The sequence below is a fragment of the Malus sylvestris genome, chromosome 17 (assembly GCF_916048215.2).
Source record: "Malus sylvestris chromosome 17, drMalSylv7.2, whole genome shotgun sequence".
NCBI lineage: Eukaryota > Viridiplantae > Streptophyta > Magnoliopsida > Rosales > Rosaceae > Malus > Malus sylvestris.
Window position 1 is genome coordinate 13349744 of NC_062276.1, and position 17222 is coordinate 13366965.

Here is a 17222-nt window from a genome sequence, read left to right on the forward strand (position 1 = left end):
GTTTTTGATTATTTCCAGTCATGGAAAGTTCAAAATCCAGAACAACATCAGGCAGCTAAAACACATTTTAATATTGATGGTTTTGTTACTTTAATTAAACAAGAGTTTTTAGATCATAATAGGTTAGATGGCAGAAGTGAACAAGAACAAATAAGAGCAATCAGAAATTTAGAGCAATTACAAATTTGCGATTTACAGTATATAGCTGAGTATACCACAGATTTCTTTAAATATTTAGGAACAACAGGTAGAATTAGTGATATTAATTTATTAGATACTTATATGACAAAAATAAAAGGACCAATAGGTGAAAAGATTTGGAATGAATGGCAAAAGCATTCGAAGAAAAATGATATTGCTATAGGACCTAGAATTCAACATGTATATGATATACTTAGACAAGAGTGTAGTCAAATAAAGGCTAAGAGACAAATCAGGAAGCAATTTTACATGAGTTGTAAAAATATAGATTTACCACAACAGTATGGTTGCCATAAGAAAAATAAGCATAAGAAAATATACAAAAAGAAATATAAGTCATATAAACCCTACAAACAACATAAGAATTTCAGTATAAGACCTTCAAGAACATATTGGAAGAGAAAATATATTCCAAAACAATTTAGAAAAAGAAGTGTCAGACCTTGGATTAGGAAATATAAAGCACCAAAAGATAAGAGTAGTTGTAAATGTTATTCATGTGGAGAAGCTGGACATATTAGACCTAAATGTCCAAAATTAGGTAAACAGTCGAAAGAAAAAGTACATTTGATGGAGTTGTTTAAGTTAGAAGAAGATAAGGATATTCAGTCAATATACAGTTTAGATAATTTAAGTGATAATGAGAGTATTTATAGTATAGAGAGTATTAACATGATAGATTCAGATTCGGAAGATTCAAGTAGCACAAATAGTGATCTAGAAGAATATATGTGTGCATTCATAGAAGAACAGCATGAAGAAGAATATAAATACATTAATTTAGGTTGGCCAGAAAAATGTCATAAGTGTAATAAATTAGTTGCAAATAAATACTACAATACATACTCAATATTATGTGAAAAATGTTATAGTAATAGGTTATTAGAAGTTAATTCAGCAGAATCTGAAATATTAGGAAATATTGTTGATAGTATAGAAAAACCAAAGTTTAGTTCCTTAATCACTATAAATTGCGAAATAGAATTAGCAAAAGAACATAAGATACAAACCATAACTATGATAGATACAAGAAGTACAAAAAGTGTCATAAGAGAAGAATTAGTACCAGAAAAATATAGACAAAAATTAGCAAAACCAGTAAGAATAACACAATTTGATGAGAGACCAGTTTACTTAACACATTGTATAAATAATGAGTTTATTAAAGTAGAAAAACAACAATTTAATTTACCATTAACATTTGTCTCACCAGTAGGATCATATCCATTTATTTTAGGATTAAACTTTTTGAAAAGTTTGCAAGGTTTTTTATTTATGAACCCTAACATAACATTTTTCAAAAGAGGCATTACAATAACTAATCAAAGTACTACTATAGAAGCATACAAAAACATAAGTATAGAAGAGACTAGTGACTAAGATAGTTATCATTTAGAAAACTCAAAAGAAAATGATGAGCATAATAACGTAGAAGAGTTTGATGAAGACATTTTTGAACATGAATACCCGATTTTAGAAGAAGGAACCTGTATAGAAATATTATAGTTAGACAGACCAAAGAGTTTAAAAGAATTGTTACAATTAGCAGAACAAACTAGGATTATAGGAGAAGACCCACTGTTACATTGGAGCAAAAATAAAATACTAGCAAAATTAGATATAATTAACCCAGATTTAACCATTAAGACAGCTGATATGCCTTGTAATCTAATAGATAAACAAGAGTTTGAGCAGCAAATAAAAGAGTTGTTAAATTTAAAAGTAATTAGACCATTTAAGTATAGACATAGATCATCAGCATTTATTGTAAGGAAACATTCGGAATTAAAAAGAGGTAAGGCTAGAATAGTTTATAATTATAAGAGATTAAATGATAATACATACAAAGATAGTTATAAATTACCAAATAAGGATGAGCTTATAAACAAAATTTAAGAGAGTAAATATTTTAGCAAATTTGATTGTAAATCAGGTTTTTGGCAAATAAGATTAGCAGAAGAATCAATTGAGTGGACAGCCTTTACTTGTCCAGAAGGACATTTTGAGTTGTTTGTTATGCCATTTGGACTTAAAAATGCTACATCGATCTTTCAAAGAAAGATGGCCCAAATTTTCAAGAAATATGATAATTTTTTTAGTGTTTATGTAGATGATATTTTAGTACATAGTAAAAATAAAAATGAACATAGGAAGCATTTAGAGATAGTATTACAAGAATTTATCAATAATGGAATTGTAATTAGCAAAAATAAAATAGCATTAGAAAAGCAAGATATAGAATTTTTAGGAATGTATATCAAGTCAGGTACAATCCAATTACAAGATCATATAGCTAAAAAGGTGTTAGAATTTCCAGATAAATTAGAAGATAAGAAACAGTTACAAGCATTTTTAGGATTGCTAAATTATGCAAGAAATTTTATCCCTGATTTAGGAAGAAAAATAGCAGTATTACATAGTAAAACTAGCAAAACAGGACAAAAATATTTTAATAGTGAAGATATTAAATTAGTTCAAAAAATAAAAGAAGAAATTACTAAACTTAAGCCATTAACATTACCATTAGATGATAGTTACAAGATAGTCGAAACAAATGCTTCATCATTAGGATGGGCAGGTATACTATACCAGAAAAGGCATAGGGAGTCTCCAAAGTCTGACGAACAAGTTTGTAGATATTCCTCAGGAAAGTTTAGTGATGTACAGTCAAGATTACCATCAACAGATTTAGAAATTTTAGGGATAATTAATTCACTTGAAGCATTTTCTTTATTTTTACATAATGAAGTATTTACGATTAGAACATATTGTCAAAATATAGTTTCTCATTATAACAAGATACACGCTAATAAACAGGCAGCCCGAAGATGGGTTAATTTTGTTGATTCAATTACAGGAAATGGTTTTAAACCAATTTTTGAACATATAAAAGGTAATGACAATACATTAGCTGATATCTTATCAAGATTAATTTGTTGAACAGGTATGGAATATCATGGACCATCATCAGCAAATAGCACAAGACCGTAAGACAGAAGAGTTTCTTTCAATGGCATGATGATGCACCATCAACCTCCACCATTCAGTGGATTTCAAAATAGCATGAGCAGACCAGCATCACCACCAGTACCCACGTTCAACTTTAATGGCAATATTGTTGAAGGAATCAGAAATCCAACTATGAGATACAGGTCAAGGGTACCGGGGCTTTCTGATAGGCAGCAGGTTCTCTTAGATAATTTCTGGAATATCCAAATTAAGCAGCCAAGCATGAGGTTAGGTCATGAAAAATTAATTAGAGCCTTGGAACAAGAGTTTGATAGCTTTAATTTTAATTTCCACCAAAACCAGCAGCATATTCATTCTCTTGAGCACAATCTTCAAGCCATTTCTAGGGACCATGAGTCATTACTTGGTAAGTTTACCAAAATGAACCAAGAACTCCAATCTCTTAGAATGCAGCAAAAGGCAAGTGATACCTTGAAAAGAGAATTAAAAATAGGTTTAGAGATTGATCAGCATAAGCATAAAGGAAAAGAGGTTATTGAACCCATAGAACAAGAGGCTAATGAGCCCATAGAAGAAATTAAGATTGAGCTCTTAGAAGAAGACGTTGAAATGGAGCAACATCAAAGTAATGATCAACATCAGGTTCGAAGTGACAAAGAAAAACAAGAAAAATATGAAAGTTTTCTTAGGAATATATCTTCAGACTTAATATTAGACGATGTTTTATTAGAAGAAATTTCAAAAGCAAAACTGAGAATAATGCCAACAGATATGCAAAATGAGATCCTGAGCAGAGCATCACAGTCCATGAAAGAGTTACAATTACAATTACAATGCGCCTTGTATCAGTCCATCTTTGATCCAAAACCAGGGATGGATATTATTACAAAGATGTATCCTCCATGTCTTTGTGATAGTACAGAGAATTGTATTTGTAAACCAGAGGTTTGCGTAGCTGTGGCCAGGATTGACATGAGAGATTTTAAAACATGGCATTTTAGTTATGAGCATCAGAAAAAGCATAATGAGGTAGAAGTTACCCCTGCCCTACTATTAGAGTTTGGTTATCTCAATAAAATATTTATTAACCGTATTTCTCAACTAGAATCATTTCCTGAAAAGCTTATTAAAGTAGCAGAAGACTATCTAGAAAGGTGGAAAGAAATTTGCATAAGTTTTATTAGTAGTTCTCTAGATTGGTATGTACACATGCATAAGGAGAAAGCTAGGCATATAGCCATGATCAATGAAGAGTCCTTTAGACTAAACTCTATCTCCTCACATAGGTAGACTCCTTCATACAAAGATATTTTAAAATTTAGAGGGATCCAAATGTTTGCTTTAGATGAGTTTGAAGATTTTGGGTATGATATGGTACTAGTAGCAGAAGAAGAAGAGATGTATATTTACAGCAAGACAAGAATCAGTCATCAGCCTTATTGGAAGCCCCAAAATTTCAAAGAAGAAACAGCGGAAATATATTACAAGGTGAAAGAAGATAGAGAAAGAGATGCGGAGCTAGTAGAAGGCGATGAACAGTATTGGAATAATTTGTCAGAAGAAGAGCTGCATAACATCGACAACATGATGGAAGCCTGAAGAACTAGCTATAAATTAGCATAAGATGAATAGCATCATAATGTATTTCCAGACAAAAATGTCAACATCGTTATGGTCCGCATGTAATGGCATAAGAGTAAATAAAGAGAAGAGTTTGATCTATTACAGACTTTTCATACATAAAATGTCCTTATGGTTAAGAATGAATAGTACAAAGCCCTTTTCGTTAAAACTCCCATTATTCTAATCAACCAAGAAATTAAAATCAAGGCGCCATATTTGGAGTATTTATAAAAGAAGTGAAGAACCATAGCGAAAATTGTTTCTATCCAAATGTACTTCCAGTCACAAACCCAAGCTACCCGAACCACTTCAATAAAAAGTAAAATTTATGTTGCAACTGAACTCACAAAATTTGTAGAAGCAAAGGCACTGAGAACACCTGACCTTCACTTGTACGGAAGAGCCCTCCAAAACCATCTCATCCATTGTTATGACCCATCAATGCACTACATTTTATAACAAAAAATGGAGAAATGCCTAGCAATGAATAAACAGATAAGGAAGCAAAGATAGATCGAGATTAGAAAAGCATACCAAAACTGATTGACGAAAACGATCAATGAACCAATGTTTAACATACACCAAGATTACCTGAAGCCCTTGGAATCTATATTGATTATAAAAATACCAAATACCCCAAATAAACGTAGAAAGCACCAAAATCCAAAGCTTACGCTTGACCTAAAAAATGGAAAGAAAAGGCTTAAAGAGAAAATGGCAAAAGAGATTTTGAGTCCATGTGGCAAAAAAACAACATGATATTAAAGAAACACTCATGAGCTAAAGAGATGAATTTGTAAGGAGACGAGCGTGTAAAACTTTTTCCTGGGTTGACTAACTGTGACTAAATAATCTTCCCCCACACAACTGGTAAATCAAAATCAAACCAATGCAAATATGCCTCCTTGATTGAGAGAACGATACCAACAAAGAGAATCCACCCAAGGAGATAACGGAAGATTCCAATTATCATCACAAATAAAATCATGTACCTGAGCATTAGTGGAGTGAGCTAAACTGGAGTCTTGCCAAAACCAAAGATCAAACCAAAATTATTATTCAGTTAGATTTTTTTTTATTTTTTCGGTTAGGTTTAGTTCGGTTTGGTTTTTTAGTAAAAAAATTTGTTTTTCTTTTTAACCGAGAATTGGAACAAGATTTGTAACATATATTTGGGTGTAAAGTTAAGTTTAACCTTAGATTGAAATTAGGCTAATAGTTGATTTGGAATCGGGGGGAAGCAAACACCGAACGTAAATAAATAAATAAATATTAAATTATATTCATTTGGTTCAGTTTTTGAACAACAAAAATCAAAACCAAACGAATAGTTTTTGGTTCAGTTTGCTTTTTAGTTTCGGTTTGGTTTTTTTTGTATTTGGTTCGTTTATTTTCAATTTTCTGAGCCCATCCAAAGCCAGGGGCCTTCCGAGCTGATTATCCTTCCAAAAAGAAATTCGAAGTTTATTTCCCACTTTCAAAAGGAGGGTAATATTAATTTTTGGGGTAATGCTAGTGTTTGGGACTAAAATACAGGATTTGGGCTGAGAAACGATAGCTAGCTCATCCTAGAAAACCATGATTTGGCGGCCGACTCATAATGAAAGTAGGATTATTAAGGGATCAAACTTAGACGTGGCTCGGTTGAGTATTGAAATTACTATGGATCAAGTCGAGTTTTGATAAGTTTGAATTATTCCAAGAATCGAAACTTACAGCTAATCAAATAAGAATGAATTAAGTGCATAAAGAGATTGGGTTTAGAATCCTAGTTCAAGTCAAAGAGAGGCCGAGACTAGCTAGAGAATGAGTTTCGGTTAAAAAGAGGATTGAAGAGAATGTCAAGGATATATGGGTGGATGCCGAGAAGGCATAGTCCTATCAGGACTCTACCTCGGCAAGCTTGGTTATCACGAAATCCACCACTATAAATAGAAGTGGTTTGACAACGTGAAAGCCCTTCAACTCAACAACTAACTCAAATGTTCTACGGGAAAACCCTCACTCTACATGAAACATTCTCAAATCCCTCAGAAAAATAATAATTATCATAACGCTCTAGCCAACACACCTTTAGTTTGGATTAACAACACTGTGTTGGGAACCACGACATATTCAGTTTGGATTAACAACACTGAAGTTGCAAAATTAAGTAATTTAGGAGCATCTTCAGTTTGAATTAATAACATGGCTTCTGGTTGGTTGATTATCTATCCAAGTCTCAGCCGGAAAAGAGTTTTCAATTATTTTGCCGAAATATATCACTTCACTAGCTTCTCAATGAAGTGAGGTGTTTTATGATTGCTTACTCACATGTGCATTTTAGAGTTGGGCACTCAGATGGTTGAACGACGTTCACCATAAAGACATTCATCTCCTTGGAATATCTTTGCCCATACAACTTGATACCAATTCAACGCACTTATATTCTCATGAATATAGTTGAAGTTGCCTAACCTAGTGCAGAAGTCATCAGAGCGTTCGACACCACCACCACATCTATTCCCAACCAAGCTTGTTGCGAGTTGGCACGCCAGCATTCACAAAAAGGATGTAGTTAGCTAAACATATACTTAGCTTGCGTACCATGTAGGTCTTGTAATTTTTAAGGTCAACATTTTGGCACGCACGGTGGGACTAAATGTTAAAAGCTACGAAGTTCATAACCATCAAGCTCGCTTTGTTAAGAAGAAAACGACAATGGGGAAAACATCTACAAGTCAGACATCTATAAATCAGACAATTCTACCTTCAAGCGTAGAATTGGCACAGGATCCTCCTGCTTCCGTCACAGCAGATCGTGTAGAACATTGATAAGTGGAAATAAATCACGGCAACTAGAAATTAACGGCGATGGTTATTGCAAAGACTACTAAGGTCATCTCCAATGGAGAAGGTTAAAGTCCAAAAGTAAAAAATAGCCTGATTTGTCCAACAACTCATCTCCAATCGATGGTTGGCCAATAATTATGTGGAGCCACCAGACTGTAATGTGGCCAAAAGGGCATTAGCTTGGCCAAATGTAGCCTCCTCTCTTAGCCCTTTTTAGGGCCTAGCTACTCACTTGCAATAATTTATTCAAATTCAACTACTAGATTCAAAAGCATCCAAAGGTAGTTTAATTAAATTAACCAATAAATTTGAAATATAAACTAAAAACTAATAAATTATTGAGGAGGCTATGTTTAGCTCATTCGGTTGGAGATGGTACATGATATGGCTTGACACTGTTATTTAAAAATAATTTTTTTGCAGGGCTATAATTTTGAACTGGCCTATATTTAGCCCTTTTGATTGGAGATGGCCTAAACCCACTGATTTTAGACCTCCACGACGAGGAGGACGATTAGACCTCAGATGTGCTTCCTAAGACCTTCTTTCAATGTAGGCTGCCGAACACATAAGACATCTTGAGCTTAGTTTGGAACATGAGCACGACCAACTTCGTCTCAAGCAAGATATGGCGAGCTAGTACCATTAGGGAATTCAACGATCTCATGAGGAAACAAAGCGGTTAATGGCATTGTTCATCAAAATTTGGCAATCTAGATTAGATACCATTCGGTGAAGATAAACCTTTGCAGCCGCAATGGTTCGAAGCAATGTATTAAAAGCGTGAGGCATGGGCGAGGCGTCCGAGGCAAAGCCCGGCCTAGGCATGAGGCGTGAGGTGAAGCCTCACGGGATTTAATTATATATATATATATATATATATATATATATATATGTTTTATATATTATACATATAATTGTATAAAAATAATACTATGTAAAATAAACATCCATTCTCAATTTTTCATTCAAATTCATAGTCATTCAAAAGATAATATCATCTAAATTCATCATTCAAAGGTAATATCATCCAAATTCATCATTCAAAAGGTAATACAAACAAAGAAAACAATAAACATTCGATGCATGCATACAGTTAATGAACCAACAATTTATTAATTAATTTATATACCCCCACTAGTAGAAAAACATGTTTGCGCGACGGAGCAAATTTCGCTGCGCAAAGTATGTTTGCGCGACCTAAAACACAAAACTTCGCGCAAACATCCTTTGCATGACGCCACTTTCTGCGACGAAAGTTGGCGTCGCGCAAAACTGCTTTGCGCGACGAAGACTGCCGTCGCACAAAGTTGTTTTGCGCGACGCAGGTGCATCTACGTCGCGCAAAGTTGTTTTTTTTTTTTTTTGGGTTCTTGCATTGCCATTTTCTTTTGTTGTGTAAATGTTTTAAATTGATAATCGAATTAGTTCATTATATTCATAAGGGGTTCAAGAGTGTAGTTGTAAAAAATCATCAAAATCGGAGTTAAGATAACCGTTAAATCATGATTTTTTGTTTATAACCTTCGAAAAGTTTTGTCCCGATACTTGATCTCTGAATGTTTTTTTCTGTGATTTTTGGCGTATGAGATCTTGAAGCATATACAAACAAGTTTTGACCGTTGGATCGTTCAAACTAGTTTCATACAATGCGTTTCCCATCAAAATCAATGGTATATGTATTTACTACGTACATTTTCATTTATTTATTTTGTACTTATAAGCAAAAGGGCCAAAAAAAAAACAATAAAAACAAATAAATAAAACCTTTGCGCGATGCAGTGGTACCTACCTCGCGCAAAGGCTTTTTTTTTTTTTTTTTTTTTGGGTTCTTGCATTGCCTTTTTTTTTGTGGTATACACTTGTGTAAATGTTTTAAATTGATGATCGAATTAGTTCATTGTATTCTTATAGAGTTAAAGAGTGTAGCTGTAAAAAATCATCAAAATCGGAGTTAAAATAACCGTTAAATCATGATTTTTTGTTTATAACAGTCGAAAAGTTTTGTCCCATTACTTGATCTTTGAATGTTTATTTTTTGCAATTTTTGGCATATGCGATCTCGAAGCATTTACAAACAAGTTTAACGGTTGGATTGTTGAAACTAATTTCGTACAATGCATTTCCCATCAAAACGATAGATTCACTAACACTTAGAATTTATTAATACTTTCATCAACTATAACATAAGATTTTGTGGTATCCACTTGTGTAAATATTTTAAATTGAGGATCGAATTAGTTTGTTGTATTCATATAGGGTCAAGGAGTGTAGCTATAAAAAATCATCAAAATCAGAGTTAATATAATTGTTAAATCGTGATTTTTCTTTTATAGCTGTCAACAAGATTTGTCCCTTTACTTGATCTCTGAATGTTTGTTTTTTGAGATTTTTGGCGTATGCGATCTCGAAGCATATACAAACAAGTTTAACGGTTGGATCGTTCAAACTAGTTTCATACAATGCGTTTTCCCATCAAAATCAATGGTATATGTATTTACTAAGTACATTTTCATTTATTTATTTTGTACTTATAAGCACAAGGGCCCAAAAAAAAAACCCTTTGCGCGACGCAGTGGTACCTAATTCGCGCAAAGGCTTTTTTTTTTGTTTTTTTTAGGTTCTTGCATTGCCTTTTTTTTTGTGGTATACACTTGTGTAAATGTTTTAAATTGATGATCAATTAGTTCATTGTATTCTTATAGAGTTAAAGAGTGTGGCTGTAAAAAATCATCAAAATCGGATTTAAAATAACCGTTAAATCATGATTTTTTGTTTATAACATTCGAAAAGTTTTGTCCCATTACTTGATCTCTGAATGTTTATTTTGTTGCGATTTTTGGCATATGCGATCTCGAAGGATTTACAAACAAGTTTGACGGTTGGATCATTGAAACTAGTTTTGTACAATGCATTTCCCATCAAAACAATAGATTCACTAACACTTGGAATTTATTAATACTTTCATCAACTATAACATAAGATTTTGTGGTATACACTTGTGTAAATATTTTAAATTGAGGATCGAATTAATTCGTTGTATTCATATAGGGTCAAGGAGTGTAGCTATAAAAAATTATCAAGGAAATATTTACAAGGAAATATTTACTATGTCTTTGTGGGCAATTTGAAACTTTCTTTTGTCTTTTACAAGGAAATATTTACTATGTCTTTGTGGGCAATTTATAACTTTATTTTGTTCGTCTATGCAATGCTCCCTTACAATATATTAGATTATTCTGAAATATTATTATATTAAGCTTAGTATATTACATTATTTTCTTTATTTTCTCCCCTTTCTGAAGCATTACAATTTATTACATGATTGACACGCATCTATTCAAGGTGTCCTTGCTGAAACATTACAATATATTACATTATTTTGAAACAGAATACAAGACTCAAATTCAAACTACAAGCCTATTATTGAAATAGAATTAACATGGAATATGCATCCCATTTTAATTGAAAGGCCCCGCGTGAGAAAATAAAGTGTCACAGATGCACAAACTTAAGCATTTTCTAAAGTGAGTATTGCTTCAACAATTGGGGAGGTGTCACTGCCAGTTGACATGATTGACACGCATCCATTCCAGGTGTCCTTGCTGTACGGACGAGTTTGACACAAGAAATTATAGATTATGTCCCAAGTTCCTTCCTTTTCAAAGTGGCCAGGTTCGCGAATCTCTGTATAGACCTGCACTTACGTACATATTGTGAGGATTCGAGGGATATCGAATGTGTTTAGTTTTTATATTCGTTAGTGTAAATATAGTGTTATATTAAAAAAGAGTTGTACTACTAACCGTGTTGTCCCATTTAGTCCTTCCCCATGGGTTGCTCCAGGACAACATCCAATCACATTCGGTACCATTCTTATCCGTGCCTCGGTACACAACAGCCGCAGTGGATCCAGAAGACTCACCGGCAGTTTTGACGTGCAGAAACGCACCCCACTGACCATTTGCAATCAGTGCTACGTATGGTGCCTTTCCGATGTGCCCCAACCAATCTTTCTTATCAGAATATGTTATGGTATCCCCAGTTGCATTGTAAACAAGGCAGAGTGTGGACACTCCGTCGCCATACTGCTCCTTCAATTTTTCCACATGTGTTCGAGCGTTGAAGTCCTTTTCCGCGGCATTTTTCATATTAAGTGCCACGAGTGCCCTGTCTAATTTTCCTATTGTCTTGCCGGCATACTCTGGCATCCCCTCCAAAGTTTCATTCGTGATGGGGTTGCCAAAAACGTTATACGCCATCTCTAGACTGAACTCAAATTAATTTTCTCCCTCTCTCTCTCTCTCTTGCGATTTTTCTTGGAGCATTTCTTGGTGAGGCATGCATATTTATATAATCTCATGAGCAGGCATGTTTAGCAAAAGGAAAAGTCTAAAGTGTCCCTTAAGAAAATAAAAACTAAAAAATAAAAAAAGGACACGATATCATGTCCCTGTGGAAACAATCGCATGATGTTTTGGAAGTAAATGAGGGATGCATGAAGCATGCATGGAATCACACTATCACGTGAATAACTATTTTCAAACTTACATCTACCAATTATGATAGTGAAAGTTACTGGGAGGCAGATTGTCTGCCCTCCTGTTTGGGTGTTCTTCCCATCTCCTTTTATTTGTGTGGTCACAGTTAAGCCGCGTCAACATTTTATATTCTTATTGCTTTTTGTCTTATTATCTCTATAAAAAAAATAATATAAAATGTTGACGTAGCTTAACCGTGACCGCACAAAATAGGAGGGATGGGAAGGGTACCCAAATAGGATGGCAGACAATCTGCCTCCAAGTTACTGAGCCATTCTTCAAAAATACAAACTTCTCATTTGACGTGCGTGATGTGACTTTATTTCTCCAAAGTGTAGGTAAATAACATAGGTAAAAATGTATTACAATGGTTGAAGTGGCATGTTGCTTATCCAATTATCTTGCAATAGGCAAACCAAGTAAATTTTATTTTACTTCATCTTTAGTTACGTGAGATCCAATTGGAATGAGGCAATATTGCCTACTTTGTGAGTGTAGGCAAAATTTACCTATCTAATTGACTACACCATCGGAGCATGATTGCTAACTACATTTTGGTTTCACATAAACAACGATTAATTTTGACAATAAAATTGAGGCAAATGTGGCGATTTTGAAGTAAGCAAGAGATGCATGTGAACAAAGTTTTGGTTTCACATAAACAGCTATTGATATTGAATTGAGGAAAAAAAGTTTGTTGATATATGATATTGTCATTGACGTTGAGGCAAACACAGCGATTTTGAAGTAAGTGAGAGATGCATGTGAACAAAATTTGGGTTTCACATTAACAACTGTTGATATTGAAATTCAGGAAGAAAGTTTGCTAATATATAATATTGTCATTGACGTTATGGCAAACATAGTGGTTTTGAAGTAAGTGAGGGATGGGCAAACGCGGGGGTTTGGAAGTAAGTGAGAGATGCATGTGAACAAAGTTTTGGTTTCACATTAACAATCGTTGTTATTGAAATTAAGGAAAGAAAGTTTGTTGACATATAATATTGTTATTGATGTTGAGGCAAACCCGGCCGTTTTGAAGTAAGAAAGGGATTCATGTGAACAAAGTTTTGGTTTCACATTAACAACTGTTGATATTGAAATTGAGGAAAGAGAGTTTGTTGATATATAACATTGTAATTGACGTTGAGGCAAACGCGACAGTTTTGAAGCAAGTGAGGGATGCATGTGAACAAAGTTTGAGTTTTACATTAACAACTGTTGATATTGAAATTGAGGAAGAAAGTTCGTTGATATATAGTATTTTCATTGACGTTGAAGCAAATGTGGCGGTTTTGAAGTAAAGGATGGGAAAACTCGGCGGTTTTGAAGTAAGTGAGGGATACATGTGAACAAAGTTTGGGTTTCAAATTAATAACTGTTGATATTGAAATTGAGGAAGAAAGTTTGCTGATATATAATATTATCATTGACATTTAGGCAAACACGGCGATTTTGAAGTAAGTGAGGGATGCATGTCAACAAAGTTTTGATTTCACATTAATAACTACTGATATTGAAATTGAGGAACGAAACTTTGTTGATATATAATATTGTCATTGACGTTGAGACAAATGCGTCGGTCTTGAAGAAAGTGAGGGATGCAAGCGAACAAAGTTTTGATTTCAGATTACCAACTAATAATATTGAAATTGAGGAAAGAAAGTTTGTTGATATATAATATTGTCATTGACATTAAGGCAAACGCAGCGGTTTTGAAGTAAGCGAGGGATGCATATCAACAAATATTGGGTTTCACATTAACAACTGTTGATATTGAAATTGAGGAAAGAAAGTTTGTTAATACATAATATTGCCATTGACGTTGAGGCAAATGCGGCGATTTTGAACTAAGTGAGGGATCAGGATTAACATTAACAACTGCTGATAATGAAATTGAGGAAGAAAGTTTGCTAATATACAATATTTCATTGACGTTGAAGCAAACGTGACGGTTTTGAAGTAAGCCAGATATACATGCGAACAAAGTTTGAGTTTCACGTTAACAACTACTGATATTGAAATTGAGGAAAGAAAGTTTGTTGATGGATAATATTGTCATTGACGTTGAGGCAAACTCCGCAGTTTTGATGTAAGTAATGGATGTATGTGAAAAAAGTTTCGGTTTCACATTAATAAGAGTTCATATTGAAATTGAGAAGGAAAGTTTGCTGATTTATAATATTGTCATTGATATTGAGACAAACGTGGCGGTTTTGTAGTAAGAGAGGGATGCATGTGAACAAAATTTGGGTCTCACATTAACAACTGTTGATATTGCAACTGAGGACAAAAGTTTGCTGATATATTATATTGTCTTTGATGTTGACGCAATCGCGGCGGTTTTGAAGTAAGTGAAGGATCAGCAAACTTGACTGTTTTGAAGAAAGTGAGATATGTATGTGAACAAAGTTTTGGTTTCATATTAACAACTGTTGATATTAAAATTGAGGAAAGAAAGTTTGTTGATATATAATATTGTCATTGACATTGAGGCAAACGCGGCGGTTTTGAAGCAAGCAAAGGATGCATGTGAACAAAGTTTTGGTTTCACATTAACAATAGTTCAGATTTTAATTAAAGATGAAAGTTTGCTGATATATAATATTGTCATTGACGTTGAGGCAAACGTGGCGGTTTTGAAGTAAGTGAGGGATACAAGCGAACAAATTTTGTGTTTCACATTAACAAATGTTGATATTGAAATTCAGGAAGAAAGTTTGTTGATATATAATGATGTCATTAACGTTGAAGCAAACGTGGCGACTTTGGAAGTAAGTGAGGGATGCATGTGAACAAAATTTGAGTCTCACATTAACAACTGTTGATATTAAAATTGAGGATGAAAGTTTGCTGATATATAATATTGTCTTTGACGTTGGCGCAAGCGCGACGATTTTGAAGTAAGTGAAGCATCAGCAAACTTGGCTGTTTTGAAGAAAGTGAGAGATGCTTGTGAACAAAGTTTTGGTTTCACGTTAACAACTATTGATATTAAAATTGAGGAAAGAAAGTTTGTTGATATATAATATTGTCATTGACATTGAGGTAAATGCGGCGGTTTTGAAGTAAACGAGATATGCATGTGAACAAAGTTTTGGTTTCACATTAACAATAGTTGATATTGAAACTAAAGCAGAAAGTTTACTGATATATAATATTGTCATTGATGTTGAGGCAAACGCAGTGAATTTGAAGTAAGTGAGGGATACAAGCGAACAAATTTTGGTTTTCACATTAACAACAGTTGATATTGAAATTAAAGGAGAAAGTTTGCTGATATAAAATATTGTCATTGACGTATAGGGAAACGCATCGGTTTTGAAGTAAATAAAGCACACATGTGAAAAAAGTTTTGGCTTCACATTAACAACGGTTGATATTGAAATTGAGGAAAGAAAGTTTGTTGATGTATAATATTGTCATTGACGTTGAGGCAAACTCGACGGTTTTGATGTAAGTAAGGGATGTATGTGAAAAAAGTTTCGGTTTCACATTAATAAGAGTTGATATTGAAATTGAGGAGGAAAGTTTGCTGATTTATAATATTGTCATTGATATTGAGACAAATGTGGCGGTTTTGTATTAAGAGAGGGATGCATGTGAACAAAGTTTGGGTCTCACATTAACAAATGTTGATATTTCAATTGAAGATGAAAGTTTGCTAATATATGATATTGTCTTTGACGTTGACGCAATCGCGGCGGTTTTGAAGTAAGTGAAAGATCAGCAAACTTGGTTGTTTTGAAGAAAGTGAGAGATGTATGTGAACAAAGTTTTGGTTTCACAGTAACAACTGTTGATATTAAAATTGAGGAAAGAAGTTTGTTGATATATAATATTGTCATTGACATTGAATCAAACGCGGCGGTTTTGAAGTAAACGAGGGATGCATGTGAATAAAGTTTTGGTTTCACATTAACAATAGTTCAGATTTTAATTAAAGAAGAAAGTTTGCTGATATATAATATTGTCATTGACGTTGAGGCAAACGTGGCGGTTTTGAAGTAAGTGAGTGATACAAGCGAACAAATTTTGTGTTTCACATTAACAAGTGTTGATATTGAAATTCAGGAAGAAAGTTTGCTGATATATAATATTGTCATTAACGTTGAAGCTAACATGGCGACTTTGGAAGTAAGTGAGGGATGCATGTGAACAAAGTTTGAGTCTCACATTAACCACTATTGATATTAAAATTGAGGATGAAAGTTTGCTGATATATAATATTGTCTTTGACGTTGGCGCAAGCGCGGCGGTTTTGAAGTAAGTGAAAGATCAGTAAACTTGGCTGTTTTGAAGAAAGTGAGAGATGCTTGTGAACAAAGTTTTGGTTTCACGTTAACAACTATTGATATTAAAATTGAGGAAATAAAGTTTGTTGATATATAATATTGTCATTGACATTGAGGTAAACGCGGCGGTTTTGAAGTAAACGAGATATGCATGTGAACAAAGTTTTGGTTTCACATTAACAATAGTTGATATTGAAACTAAAGCAGAAAGTTTACTGATATATAATATTGTCATTGATGTTGAGGCAAACGTGGCGATTTTGAAGTAAGTGAGGGATACAAGTGAACAAATTTTGGTTTTCACATTCACAACAGTTGATATTGAAATTAAAGGAGAAAGTTTGCTGATATAAAATATTGTCATTGACGTATAGGGAAACGCAGCGGTTTTGAAGTAAGTAAAGCACACATATGAAAAAAATTTTGGTTTCACATTAACAACGGTTGATATTGAAATTGAGGAAAGAAAGTTTGTTGATGTATAATGTTGTCATTGACGTTGAGGCAAACTCGACGGTTTTGATGTAAGTAAGGGATGTATGTGAAAAAAGTTTTGGTTTCACATTAATAAGAGTTGATATTGAAATTGAGGAGGAAAGTTTGTTGATTTATAATATTGTCATTGATATTGAGACAAACGTGGCGGTTTTGTAGTAAGAGAGGGATGCATGTGAACAAAGTTTGGGTCTCACATTAATAATTGTTGATATTGCAATTGAAGACGAAAGTTTGCTAATATATGATATTGTCTTTGACGTTG

The 17222-nt window shown here is 33.6% G+C and overlaps 1 protein-coding gene across 1 annotated transcript; it reads right to left on the reverse strand.

Annotated features, from left to right (window-relative positions):
• Positions 1–10882: 10882 nt before the first annotated feature.
• Positions 10883–11930, reverse strand: LOC126609576 (23 kDa jasmonate-induced protein-like). The gene is made up of 2 exons (XM_050277421.1): positions 11433–11930; positions 10883–11323 (listed from the first exon to the last, which is right to left on the reverse strand). Exons 1-2 carry the CDS (start codon positions 11886–11888, stop codon positions 11138–11140), a joined length of 642 nt encoding a protein of 213 aa, XP_050133378.1. The 5' UTR covers positions 11889–11930; the 3' UTR covers positions 10883–11137.
• Positions 11931–17222: the final 5292 nt, after the last annotated feature.

What these genes read in the sequence shown, in the direction of transcription:
- LOC126609576 (XM_050277421.1), bottom strand. Translation starts at nt 11,888, where the DNA reads ATGGCGTATAACGTTTTTGGCAACCCCATCACGAATGAAACTTTGGAG. An exon ending in GGACTAAATGGGACAACACG is followed by an intron (nt 11,324 to 11,432) that starts GTTAGTAGTACA and finishes ACGTAAGTGCAG; the next exon opens with GTCTATACAGAGATTCGCGA.